General features: G+C 33.5%; 1 protein-coding gene across 2 annotated transcripts in view; it reads left to right on the top strand.

Moving 5' to 3' along the window:
* Positions 1-3,636: 3,636 nt before the first annotated feature.
* The window catches only part of TMPRSS15 (transmembrane serine protease 15), a gene marked incomplete at both ends in the record, with an annotated part of 140,544 nt that continues 129,609 nt past the window's right edge, over positions 3,637-14,571 (top strand). For both annotated transcript variants that reach the window (XM_081234212.1, XM_081234213.1), the window contains 4 exons: positions 3,637-3,781; positions 6,679-6,809; positions 7,080-7,147; positions 12,950-13,101. In XM_081234212.1, coding sequence (XP_081090338.1) covers positions 3,637-3,781; positions 6,679-6,809; positions 7,080-7,147; positions 12,950-13,101 — 496 coding nt within the window. The remainder of the gene's footprint in view (positions 3,782-6,678; positions 6,810-7,079; positions 7,148-12,949; positions 13,102-14,571) is intronic.

The following is a 14,571-nucleotide window of genomic DNA, read 5'->3' on the forward strand; positions in this document are numbered from 1 at the left end:
TGTGGGGCTTAAAATAGTGTTGTAATGAATATCATCTCATTGCATGCAAGTGTTAGAGTTTCTCTAGGATGTATAGTTAGTAGACTAATTTGGGGGTCAAATTGTATATGCATATTTAGTTTTGATAGATATTACCAAATTGCTCTTCTATATGATTATTAGAATTTTCTTTCTCACAAGCAATGAATGCCACTGCTTAGTAATGCTAATGATGTTAATTGTTGCTAGTATATTTGAGGTCAGTAATATTTCTTTTTTATTTTAATTGGAATTCCATAATTACTACTGAAGTTGACCATCTACTAAAAGTGAGAACCTATAGAAATTTGTGTGATCATGTTTTATTTCCTTATTGTTTGTTTGGTTTGTGTTTTTGCTAATTGCCTGCTGTTTGTCTTTTATGTGTTAATTAGTAGAAATTCTCCATGAATTATGGAAAATATTTTTCAGTTGTAAACTATAAGGGTACTTCCCACATAGGCTCTCTTCATCTCTGCAAGCTGAGGGCAGCTTTTCATGAATGTTCTACGCACACACAGGGTAAGCTGAAAGTAGGACAGTTAAAGCCCCATAAGCTACTCTGTACAAGTGAGCAAAGCTTTTTGGTTAGTAAACATCCCTGCTTCCTTGCCCATTAATTGGGGTAATCCTGAGGGCTTTTCTCTCTGTCTCACGCAGTTCCCAGCAGGATTATGTTCCTGAGCCTATGGTAGTTTCCAGCTTGATTACATACTTGCATTGGCTTTATTTTCCCCGCTTTTCACTTCCCAACTAATTTCACGGACTTTCCATGGATTACCTTCCAAATAAATTTCAGAAACTCATACGAAGATCTTTGCTGCACTTCTGTTATGTTGTAGCCAAACAAAAACATACGCAGGGGCTTCCCTGGTGGTGCAGTGGTTGAGAGTCCGCCTGCCGATGCAGGGGACACGGGTTCGTGCCCCGGTCCCGGAAGATCCCACATGCCACGGAGCGGCTAGGCCCGTGGGCCATGGCCACTGAGCCTGCACGTCCAGAGCCTGTGCTCCACAACGGGAGAGGCCACAACAGTGAGAGGCCCGTGTACCGCAAAAAAAAAAAAAAAAAAAAAAAAAACAGTAAAAAAAGAAAAGAAAAACAAGGAAACAATCTGTTTTGTGTCTTGTTTTTACTTTCTTTTTATATATTTTGTTTAAAAATCAGTCAGTGTTATTATTGGCTAAATTTATCAGTATTTTTCTACTTAGTTCATCCTTTTTTTTTTAATAAAATAAAAAATGTTTATTCTTTTTTAAAAACTCCTTTAGTATCCCACATCAGGAGGACATCTTCCTACATTTTCTTCAAACATTTTTCTGTAGTTTTTCTGTATATTTAACCCACCTGGAATTTATTTTTCTTCATGATGTGAGATAAGGGTCTAATTTTATTTATCCTGAGATGAATAACCTGCTGATCCAGCATCATTTCTTGAATAGCCATCCTTATCTCATGTATTGGTAAGACTATCTTTTTGACTTGTGAAGTTTCCACATATGAATCAGGATGTTTGTGGGATCTTTACTCTATTCCACTGAGATATTTTTCTACCCCTGGACCAATACCACTCACTCTTTATCATTATAACTGTCTAATGAGTTTTGTTATATGATATGCCAAGTTCCAGTTTATTTTAGTAAATTTTTCAATTTCTGGACATATGATTTGTCGTTTTTCACATTAACCTATTTGTTTTATTTCATTCTGTCCTTTATAAATTAATACCTTTTTAAAGGAAAGCTATTCTTCCACTCATTTATTTGAACATATTAAGTATAATCACTTAAAACATATAATTTAAGGAAAATTTATAATATGAATGCAGATTTCATTTCTGAACATAAGTATATAATTTTTTATTTTCAATCTTATGTTTAATATATTATTGTCCTGTGCTTGGAGCATAGTATGTGAACTCATTTTGTTATCTTCTCCCTCCCTTATAAAGTCAAAATAAAACAAAGTTCTACTTGATTTTCTGAAAGCAAATATGCTGCACCAGCATCAGCTATAATGAAGAAAACACTCATTGTACTTCCATATTCTTGGCTCCCCAAATTCAAGTGTCATTCTCCAGGCTCCCATTGTAAGGGAGGGTCTCACCTATTACTAGAACATAAGTAAGATAAAGCTCTCCCAACTCCAACAGTGGTGTCTCTCATTTCATGTGTATTTTAAAGGGATTAAGAATACAGTTAGTATTAATTCAGTTAAATAAAAAATATAAATACATCCCATGACATACCTTTATTTATTTATATTCCACTTTTTACCAGCAAGGCTTTCAGAGAGCAACATGTGGTTCTTTTCCTTCAAGAGTGAAGAAGAAACAAACGTGGCTCTTGCTTATTTTAGTCAATTATAAAATGCCACAATTCCAGCACATTAACCCCTGAGCTAGTACTTCCTTATCTCTGGCCAGTTTTACTTTCCAGAACAAGAGGTAAATTAGCTTACTTTAGAACAGGTTTGGTTTTATTTATTAATTTTCAATTCTAAACTTATTGTTATTCAAAGTGTGGAAGTTCCCATGATAAACTGTACTTTAATTATCAGAGAACAGTCCTGGTTTTCCCATAACCACAGTTATGAGTGTGGAATTCTCAACATGTCCTCGTGTTATTATTGGCATTTTTAAAAAGATAAAGTCCTGGGCAAGTGAGTAATGTCTTCCCCACCCAGAATATTTTCTTAAAATAGAAAAAAAATGCTTAATTCCTCTCACAGCTGCTACTCCTGTTCATTGATAACTACATGAGGCCATAAAAAGTGGGCATATAAAGCCATGTTTCAGTGGACTTTCCTTTAGGTTAGATCAATACTCCCTTACACTGCATAACTTCACATGGGTGACATAATGAAGATTACAAAATTTGTGATTGTTTCAATAAGAAATATATATATATATATATATATATATATATATATGTATGTATGTATGTATGTATGTATGTATGTATATATACAGAGATACAGAAAAAGAGAGAGAAAGTGGGATAGAGGGAGGGTGGGAAGCGAGATTAAGTATTAATATATATGTTAGTCTATATATATATATATATATATATATATATATATATATATATATATATACACACATATGTGCTTAAAATTTATCTTTAGAATGTCTGCACCTACATAAAACAGGAAAAAATGCCTTAATAATGACTTGAGTCAGAGGGTGGAAGGTTGATCTGTTAGGGACTCTTTACAAATGTCATGTGCATGTGCCCAATGATTAATTTGACTACCATGAATTTCATATTTCTTCTACCAGTTCTCAAAATGATAAAGTATCATTTTTGTTTACAACATGCAGTTAATATCATTCACGCTGACAGCTGGCCTGTTCAGGTGATTAACATTTACAACTCTAAGCTTCTCTGTACTCACTAATATCTTTTTAAACATTAACTGCACTTTTAAAGCTACTTAATGTATAGAGACATAATGTTGCCAAAGAGACATACACAACTCATTTACACTGACTAGTAAGACTAGTGTAGACTTGTTTGACAAGCCTTCTTGGAAAACTTGAGAGCTTGTGCTCTCCAGTTGGTGAAGCTTCTATGCTCTCTCAGAGCCCTTAGAGTAGCAAACCTTCAAAAACCAAACATGGGATCAAAGCGAAATGTACCCTCAAGGCGCCGTTCTCTCAGCACCTATGAAGTTATGTTTGCAGCTCTCTTTGCCATATTGGTGGTGATCTGTGCTGGATTCATTGCAGTGACCTGGCTGTCAATCGAGGGATCAGAAAGAGGTAAGTCACATAGACTTGGCTACAGAAAAGTGCTCTCAGATGAATGTATACACTTCAATCTCCAGAATCCTGCCAGCATATTGTATGCATTGCTGTGCTTTCATGGCAAGGTATTTATATTGCATCCAGATGCTTCACCGTAGTTTACTTCATAGAATTTTTTAACATGGTATATAATTTGGATTTTAATTCAGAATTCAAACATGAGACTAAGTTTTTAAAAGAAAAAATGATAATGTTCTCAGTTCCAACATATAACAAAGTAGGTTCATAGCCTGTGGGTCTGTTCTGATAGAATTTAAGTCATAAACCTATTCAAACACTGTTGACCATGGAAGCGGATAAATAGGCCAAGTTAAAGAAAAAATATTGTTATTTCTATATAATTATATCTTTATTCTCTTATTAGTACAACAATTTGAATTGCAACAGTATAAGGCCACTTGAATGTAATTGTGGATTTATAAAGATCTCAAGTTGCCCGAGTAGCAATCTGTCATTGACAGAAAAAGAAAAAGAAAAGGTAATTCTTATTTAGAGCTAAATTACCTGTAACAACTGCTTTTAAAAACTCTCCAATTGTATTATCTTGTTACAACAAACCTATGAGTTATTTGTTATTGTTACCCTCATTTTATAGGTGAAAAATCAGAGACAGAGAATTTAGGTAACTTACTTATTTGCAACACTGCCAGGTGGTGCAAACTAGACAGTCCAACTTTAGAACTTGTGCTCTTCTTTACTATTTATTCATTTCTAAGACAAGTTTTTTTTTAATGGCAGCATAGCAGAAACTTGAGTATTGGATTTATTTTTTCTGAGAACATTTTCACATTTTTTAAATGATGAATTATATACAGGCATATTAATTCCTTCTGAAAACTCTCAGAGCAAAACCTTTTATATGTGAGTGATTTTAGTTTTACCAAGAAAATAAAATTCTCAGCCTTTGAGTTAGTTTTTTTCCCTTAGTAAATAAGTAAATTAGAATGTAATAAATATGATTTATAGTTTTATAAAATAATTCCAGTATAATTTTTGACTTATTTAACTACTATAGCTACATACAGGAATATACTTTAAAGAGAAAGAAGGCTTGTGATATTTTATGTAATTATAAGAACAATTTAATAAATTATAGAAATTCACTGAGACTTTTAGAAAAGAGACTGCTTTGGTCTTACTTAAATTCTGTGAATAACTTCAAGGATATGTAATTATTTGGAAGTCTATTGGAAGCCTTGATGCTCAATAAAAATACAAAAGTTAGTTATTTTACCAGAAAAATTAAAAATAAATATTTATAAATGTTAATATGATTTAATTGTGAACAACTGAATATAAGAAGGGATTTGAGATAAGGCAATAATAGAACATTAGAGGATATAAGACATTCTACTTTCAGTACATACTTTTACTTTAATATACTTTTAACATTTTTATTGGAAACCATTGTAGACTTTTAAAAAGTTGCAAAAATTGTAGACATTCATTCAGCTTCCCCTAATGTCAATATCTAGTACACACATAGTACAATTGTCACAGCCAAGAAATTAACATTGTTACAATGCTATTAACTGAACCAAACACTTTATTCAACTTTCACCAGTTTTCCCATTAATGTCTTTACCTGTTCAGGATCCAGTGCAGATTCCAACACTGGGTTTAGTTATCATGTTTCCTTAGTCTCCTCCAATCCATGACAGTTCCTCAGTCTTTCCTTGCTTTTCACTTTTAAATATGCAAATCTAAATGTTATTTTGAATGTTTAAAAAACAAATGAAATAGTATTAATAATATATTACATCAATTATGCAATGATAACTGTATAGACGAAGTGCAAGTTTATTGTTTAAAGTATTAATTCTACAGTTCCTTCTGGACTAGGAGATTTGTGTCAATATATGACAGATCTTGAGTTCTGAAGTTAGTCAATCCTTTGTCTAAATTCCAGATCTGTCACTTTTATCACATTGAGAAATTTTCTAGTAAATCTAAGCCCAAATTTCCCCATCTGGGGAAAGAAGAAATAACATCTTCTCATACCAGGTCAATGTATCATTATTATTACATTTACTAATGATTTCATCATTATGTGAGTTTCACCTGTAGCGATTCATTTCCAATATAAATATATATGCAAAGAAAATAATCTCATAATGGGATTGTACTGGCCTTAGTGGCACATTTTATTCCCCATGTTTGTATTCAGTTTGTTAGCTTTTTTCTTATATTTTTTCATATTGAGATAATAAATTTTCTGCAGCATTCTCAATAACTTCTCCAGTAATGACAGTCTCCATCTAATGACAAAAGGTCATACATGCCAATTTTATAATTATTAGAATGAAAAAAGTAGTTTCAAAACTATGCTACAAAGTAATACACACACTGAAATCTTCACAGCAATCTACATGTAGTAAATGAGCAGTGTCCCTTGATGTTAGGTGTTCAAGAAGTATCTGAAAGTAACTACAAAACTTTTAATGGTCCACTTCTCACTATATTTTCCTGAATCAGTTCCCATAATTGGTGGAAGGTGATCATCCCTGTATCTTCCAACAGAAATCTCAATGACAAACAAACAAAAACCAAACAAAACTTGGAAGCTTGGAGAGTTGGTTAGACTTCATAGAAAAGAAAAAAAAACAATTATAGTATAGAGAAGAAGAAGTTTAATTTTCAGTCTTTTAAAACAACTAGGTAGCTAAAAATATAAGTTAAAAAATAACAAACAGCTGATGATGAAACACGAAGACTGCAAAGAAAAAAAACAAGAACTCCAGGGCCAGCACATTAAGCAAGAACTTTACTTCTATGTCTTAACTGGAATGTGCATATTTTCTCTTATTCATTATTCACATTTTCAGCGTTTTGTTTCTTATTAATTCATCTAGATGCAGCATTTGGAGAAAGTCATGAAGCCAGAGGGACATTGACAATAACATCCGGAGTTACATATAATCCTAATTTGCAAGACAAACTCTCAGTGGATTTCAAAGTTCTTGCTTTTGACATTCAGCAAATGGTAGGAGACCTTCTCTCCTCAACTAGTTTAAAATTTCATAACATAGTTTCACTAACCACTTGCCAAAAGATACATAGATCTTGTTCTCTTTGAAAAAAATTAGTCAATAAATGTAATATGCTCAGGATACTTACATGTATGAGACCCATCATCACAGAGAAGGAAATCACCCCAATACAGTTCTAAGTAGAATATAAAGATTACTTTGTTTAAAATTTTAAACAAAATCTTAAATTTAACATGTTTTTTCTTAACCTTTTCTTTTTTTAGATAGATGATATCTTCCAATCAAGTAATCTGAAAAATGAATATAAAAACTCAAGAGTTTTACAATTTGAGTAAGTATAGCTCAAATTTTTTCTATAGATAGAAAGCACAGGATCACAAAATAGTGATATTTTTGCTAATATTTGTAAAAGATTGTCACTATTTTTAGGAGAAAATGGAACATTTTAAATTTTCAACATTTTCCAGGAGGATTGAGAAAAGTGGCATAGTATAAAATTTTATATTTGTAACAAATAATAATGCTAGATAATCTACCTCATATTAACATGTTTCTCTCTCCTAAGTGCAAAATCTTTCAGAGACACATGGAGAAGGCTGAGGTTGACTTTATGCAGATGCCTAGGAGTCTTGACATTTAACCTATATCAAATAGAAGGCATATGGTACTCCAAGTCATTGGAGAATGCAGTGAGCCTCACTTTATAGAAAGACTATTCTCCTATCTCAGATCAGAAACAATTGAACCTGAAAGCCTGGCACCAAAGATACTTGGTACATGGTTTTCACAAAAGTCCTGACATTAGTAAAAGAGTTCTTAGTTCTCAATGACCGAATAGAGGTAGGGAGGTCAAGTCAAAGGAAAAGAGATTCTGTTTAGAAAAACAATGACAGAATTAGTTAATGGGCAGAAGGAAACTTTAGGCCTTGCCATTTCTTGTTGGAACAAAACGTATCCACTTAGTGGAAGCCATCATGAAAAAAAGCACAAAGCTTCATTTTATACCAAAAAAAGAAAAAAATTAGAACTCCGTTTCTTTCTTTCTCACCTACTTATCTATCTATATTTATTATTCTTTATCCCACTGCATATTCATGAGATCTTAGTCTCAGTAGCCAGTCAACCCTACCTCCATCTACTGGCTTCATTCCTATCCACAACACAGAGGTTTCGACTCCTGTTTTCCAGGGCTTATGATCTCTGATAACCTCTTTCATGGCTTAATTTCAGGGCTATAATGACACAGGTGGACTCTCAGGAAAGGTTATTATTATTATTTTTTTGTTTGTGTGCTTTCCTCAAAGTGCTCTTTTAAAATATTTATTCAGTATTTATCTGTGAAGGTAAAACAATTCATGAAAGATTTTATTTCACTTTATTTCTCTGCTTTGGAATGAGTGGAACCAATTTCTCTTTTCCAGTTTTGGAGAGGATTGAGTTTGGAGATCTGCATTAAATTTTCAATTCAAATTTAGTTCTTAAAGGTTTTAGAACTAAAGCATTGCTTAAGGAGAGGTAACCCTCGTCCTTCCTCACCTTCCTCAGGCTCTAACCAGTGAAATCCATGCAAAGCACGGTATCTAGTGCAGAGATTATTAGGATAGCTTTGCAAATGGAACCCTTTGTCTTCTCTTGTTTACAACATGCTGGATAACTTTGTTTTTACTAGATTGGGAATATTTGCTGAATATAGACTTTTATATAAGGTCTGGGGATTTATCAAAACCCAACCATTTTCTTTGATATTTATTAAGTAACCTTATGTTTCTTTAGATAGTAAAATCACTATATGTGAAGCTGCAAATTATTTGAGCTAAGGAATTATTTCTTTCCCTTCCTTTAAACTACCTAGGAGACTAATATAGTTCCTAAATCTTGATACATATTTTATAACAATTCTCAAATAATACACTTCATCAGTGTAAAGAGACTTTCACCTCGTTGTAGCTGAACTACTTTTAAATCAGAAGTGAGTTTTTAAAGGATGCAATGCAAAGGAATTTCATGAAAATGTCTGTAAGATAAATTACAGGTAGGTACTTTGGGAGACAGAGAAAAAAAGGATGAGAAAAGAAATTCAGAAGCAGGAAAGAAAGTAACAAGCAAACATTTAGGTTTACTTTAAATAATCACACTTAAAATGACATATTCCACTTATAGAAAAAATTGACAGACTCCTAATTACCTTTGTAAATTATTTTCACTTTAAACTCCAATTGATAAAATCAAGACACAGAAATAACTGACTTCTCAACTAACTAACAATAGCCACACCAACTGTTAAAAATACATCTAAAAATCCTTTAAAATGTCTATTTCCTTTTTTGTTACTTATTTTACTGAAATACACACCCCATGTATGTGTACATGGTCAAGTTATAGCACTCAGAATACTAAACAGTCATTAATCTATCACTTCTTCCTTTTAAAAATATTATTTAATGTCAAATCTTGCTCCCCCTGCTAAGTTGTGTGTGTGTGTGTGTGTGTGTGTAGAGTCACTCTACAGGACAAGCAAATGGTTTACCCTCATCTGGGAACACTTTCTATTATTCTGCTTTGTGGAAAGCGCTTTGACTCAAAGAGCATTCAGGGGTTGATTCTTCTAATAAAGTGCTGTTTACACTTTATGGCAGTATGAAGCCTATTTTGCCCTTTGAGCACAGATAAGTTATTAAGTTAGGAAAGGAAAGACTTTTGTTTACTCAGCAACCCTAGAGGTTATCAGTATCATTAAGGAAAATAAGAGATAAGAAACATTTGATTTATTGCACACAGGCTCTCTGTATAATGATAGGATTTATCTGTTAAAAAAAAAACAGACTCAGATATTCTACTGGAACAGTACTTTGAAATGAAAATGGCCATTGTTTCTTTTTTTTTTTCTAAAGGAAGAATTCGCATTACCTTAATAAATAAATTCAATTTCACAGCAGTGATAGAGATCATTACTAAACTACTAATATAACAGCTTTAGCTTTCTTATTACATGAAACACAAATGTTTATTATGGTTTTCCTGATTTCTACTGTATATCTCTCTTATCTCAACATTTACTCTGAATAAGAAACAAATTTTAAAGAATACAACTGTATGTGGATATAGGATCGGTCACTCCTGTCCTTACAAAGTATAAATTATTAAATGAAATGTATAATTCACAACTAAGAAAACACATCTTTCATACGAAGATGTTTTATGCCTGAGGATGAACTTATCCAGTTACTTTCAACTCGGTGGAAGAAAATTCCAGATTTGTATGTTCTCTACCAAAATTACCTTACCTCTTTTACTCCCTAACTCAAATAAAATAAAAGCAAGTGGTCAGTCAAACTTAATATGTGAAAGTTACACAAAGAGAAAAATCCGATTTAATCAGAATTAAAGCTATTTGCTGTGCAACCAAGGAGGTAAAGATTAGAAATTGAAGACAGAGAAACTAATGGACTTTGTTCACTCTCACTTTATTTTTATCATATTGAACTCTGTCCATTTAAAAGTTTTGGGGGGTGAGGTTGGTTAAGGAGACAATGAAAAGGAGGAGGCAGGGGAAGAAGAAGAGATGGAGGATGAGGGAAAACGAGAAGAAAAAGAAGAACAGGTGGCAGAGGAGGAAGAGGGAGAAAGGGAAAGGGACAGGAAGGGGGAAGCTTCTATCTCTCAAAGTGTGGCGGCAATAAAATATCCATTCTCCCCCCAAATTCCAACTAGCTATTTTCTGCATCTTTTTAGGTATAAAGTTCTGGTAGCAATGCAAGATAATAAAAACCTGGATCTGCATCTAGGCAAATGTGTTGTATTGTCTTTCCTATTGACAAATAGTTCATAATGGTGTTGATAGCAGTGGTATGTGGGGTGGGGATGGGAACTAGAGCAAAACATATCTGGGAAACAGAGGTTCTGGATTTTATTACTCTCTCTCTGATATTAATAAGCTGTATAACTCTAGGCAAGGTTACCTGTATTACTCTGAGTCTCATTCTCTCTATTTATAAAATTGCAATGTTGGCCAGCATCAGATGCAAAAATAGAGTCATCTCCCTTTTCTTGAGCATCTGTTTAAATAAATACGGATGAGGCCTGAGAGTTGTATGCCAGTTAAGATTTTTTTAATTACAATTAACTGAACACGTGACTAAAAGTGCCTTAAACAACAAGAATTTATCATCTGACATCACAAGAAATTTGGAGGTTTCAGCAGAGGTTAATTCAGTGGAACAATGACAGAGACATAATCAAGAATTTAGGTGGTTTCATTGTTTTATTGTACTATCTTTAGCTTGTCAGTCATAGCTTGCCTCATGGTCCCAAGATAGATGTGACAGTTCCAGCAATCACATATAGATATAATAACATTCAACAAAGAAGAGTAGTAGTCCACTATGAACCTTTATCTGATGAAATATAGAGAAGTTTTCAAGAAGTTTACGATCAGCATCCCCTCATGTTTCATTGACCAGGGCCTCGTCATATGCCCATGAATAAAACTATCATTGACATGAGGAATGGTTGGAGAAGCCATGAGAAAATGGAGAGTTATTCTCAAACAAAATTAGAGACCAGCCAGCATGGAAAAATTAACAAGTGTGGAAGAATAGATAAAAACAGTGTCTGTGATGAAATCTATTTTTATCAAGGACAGCAGTGATTCCATGTGTGGGTAAATTTGGGGAACCTGGATCTAAATAGTTACTAAGGAGCCTTGCCATTTACAAGATTTGGATACTCTGATTTAATCAGATGATTGGAAAGTTAAACATTCTAACATTTTTAAAATAATATATTTAATAGAGGTGAAATGTGCAATTATTGATTAGAGTATCTTATTCACGTCAATCATGAAAAGCTAGCTACATAGAAATGAATCACTTCTGCTAAACGATGAACCTGAATAATAGCACAGAAACCAAAAAGGAATATCCTACCGAGAGGAAATGCTGATCTGCTGTGATCTTTCAGGAACATTTTTATCCTGTATATAGTCTTGGAGAAAAAAAAAAACTTTTATTATAGGTTTTATCAAGACATATATACATACAGATACATAAAGAACTCTTCAGGAGTTGATGAAGTCCTTCAAGAAACTCATTAACTTAAAGATATCACAAGGATATGAATGTAAATGTGTAAATTTCAGAACCAGCAAACATATCATGCAAAATTTGGTTCTCCTTAGTCTGCCTCTTAAGGGTCCAAGTAAACCCTGTGTAACCCCAGCTTACTGAGGGAGACAGAATGAAGACCAGAGCTAGAGTTTGTTTCCCTAGCAGTTGTATCCTAAAAGCACAGTAGCAAAGTAGAAATGTAGACAGAAGAGCAAAAATCTCTCCAGTATTTCTAGTGGGTCCAAAATTTATTCATTTTTATGATTCTTTAAACTGTAAACAAATCGCCAGTGAAGAAAACTTTGAAAATGCATGTTTCAGAGAAGGCGATGAAGTAAGAGAAGATGACTTGGGTCATGTAATTGAACTCTAATGTTATGGTCAGAGACGAGTAGGCAAGATAATCCCAACACTTGACCATGAGACAGAAAATCCCACAAATTCCCAATAATCCACTTATGCTTGTCTTCTTTCTACCCTTCTAAATCAGGGCATATTTCATTTATTTTATATTAAGAATGTAGAAGAAAAAGTAGATATAAATTAGTTGCTATAAGCTTGCTATCAAGCCTTCATAAACTATTTAGAAAATTTTTCTCTGAAATCAGTGAAACTACTTTAGACCTATTCCTACTTAGAAGTCATCTATGAAAAATTACAAATTCACATTCTTTATTCTTTCAAACAGAAAAATGAGAATAAACGTCATGATACCATGTGATTTGGTTTAATTTGACACAAGTATCTGTGGTCTAGCCTAAGGATTAGCGTGCTAATGTGGGACTCAGAAAAATCAGATTCTAATTCTGGATATATGTTTGTGTTCTTGGAGAAACATTGTCTTTTAATTTCTCTTTCTTCCACCTGTGAAATAAAGATAATATTTGACATGACCTACTTTGTATAGGTATAATAAGGATTAACAAGGGGATAACTGTGGAGAATTTCAAAGACACCTTACATAAATTGAACACAAATAATTTGAAGAAGGCTAACTTTTTTCTCTTATGTCATTTTTTGCTTTGCAGAAATGGCAGCATTATAGTCATATTTGACCTTCTCTTTGCCCAGTGGGTGTCAGATGAAAAGGTAAAAGAAGAAATGATTCAAGGCATTGAAGCAAATAAATCCAGCCAACTGGTCACTTTCCATATTGATGTGAACAGCATTAATATTACAGGTATCTGTATTTGATTTCTTTGAATTGTTAAGCTATGAAATTAAAATTCTAGCTATGTACCAGGGGAGCAGTGGGATGACCCTGGACTTTAGAAACCTGTCTTATTGCCTGAGATAACACATTTACATAAGAAAAATAAAATATGGAGAAACTGTTTTGGAGAAAAATATGAGTGAGAAAATATTTGTAAAATATCAAATATCAAAAAAGTTCTGAAAATATTGGCATGCCTAAATGTTTGTGGGTCTGATCACACTTTTGCCATTGGCCAAATACACCCTGACTTTCCAGGAACCCTGCATTGGAAAGTGACACATTACTTTGTGATAGTCATATAGATATTATTAGATTACATAGTCAAGTGGCAAGTCCAGTCTCTGACTGAGGACTTAAAAGAAGGAAAGGAAGTAAAAAGAGGGTATTATGAGTTTGATTCATCCCAGTTATTTATAAAAAATAAAACTTTATTTTAAAATGATAAATAATTTTAAGATAAAAATAAATCAAAGGGGAAGAGATATAGAGCATCAAAAATAATATCAAGACAATAATGTCTATCAATGTTAAGTTATTCTAAATTTTCCATTTTAGTTGTTTCCCAATTAATTTAATTCAACAAACATGTATACAGAGTCCTATTTTGGTTGAAAACAATAGTAAGTTGCCAGGCCCATCCAGATCCACAATCTCTTATCTGTAAACCTTCAGGTTAAATATGTTTTAGAATTCAGAAATTTTTAGATGTTAGAAAGCTCATCAATATATAAATATCCGGGTTTCCCTGGTGGTGCAGTGGTTGAGAGTCCGCCTGCTGATGCAGGGGACATGGGTTCGTGCCCCGGTCCGGGAAGATCCCACATGCCGTGGAGCAGCTGGGCCCGTGAGCCACGGCTGCTGAGCCTGCGTGTCCGGAGCCAGTGCTCCACAATGGGAGAGGCCACAACAGTGAGAGGCCCGCATACCACACACACACATACACACACACAAATAAATAAATAAATAAATATATATATATATATATATATATATATCCACATCAAGTGGAATAAAGGCAAACAACCTATTGCCAGTTCAAATAGTTTTGCTTCAGAATGAGATATCAGTATAGATTTGCTCTTAAAGGAAACATAAAAAAAAATGCATTTAAAAAAATTTGTTATAGTGGATACAAAATCGCAGACTTCTAGTTGCTTTTCTTTACAGCCTGGGTTCATCAAGCACAGTACTCTTCCACTAAGCCCCTTACTATATCCTGCCGTGCCTGTTCAGTGAGAAGACAGCTCAAGCTCTTAAGTGCTTCTTCTACTGATGGTTTGGTCCCCTCTGGCACAGCTGCTGAAGCAGAGACTGTTTTGGATTTTTGTCTGATTCAAATGAGCTGAAAACTACTACTAACTATTATTAGCTACAACAGGTGGTTTTTCTATCAACACATTTACTCCTCATACCAATCTTATTGCACAGTGTCTT

Source organism: Mesoplodon bidens (genome assembly GCF_964165515.1).
Source record: "Mesoplodon bidens genome assembly, chromosome: 5".
NCBI lineage: Eukaryota > Metazoa > Chordata > Mammalia > Artiodactyla > Ziphiidae > Mesoplodon > Mesoplodon bidens.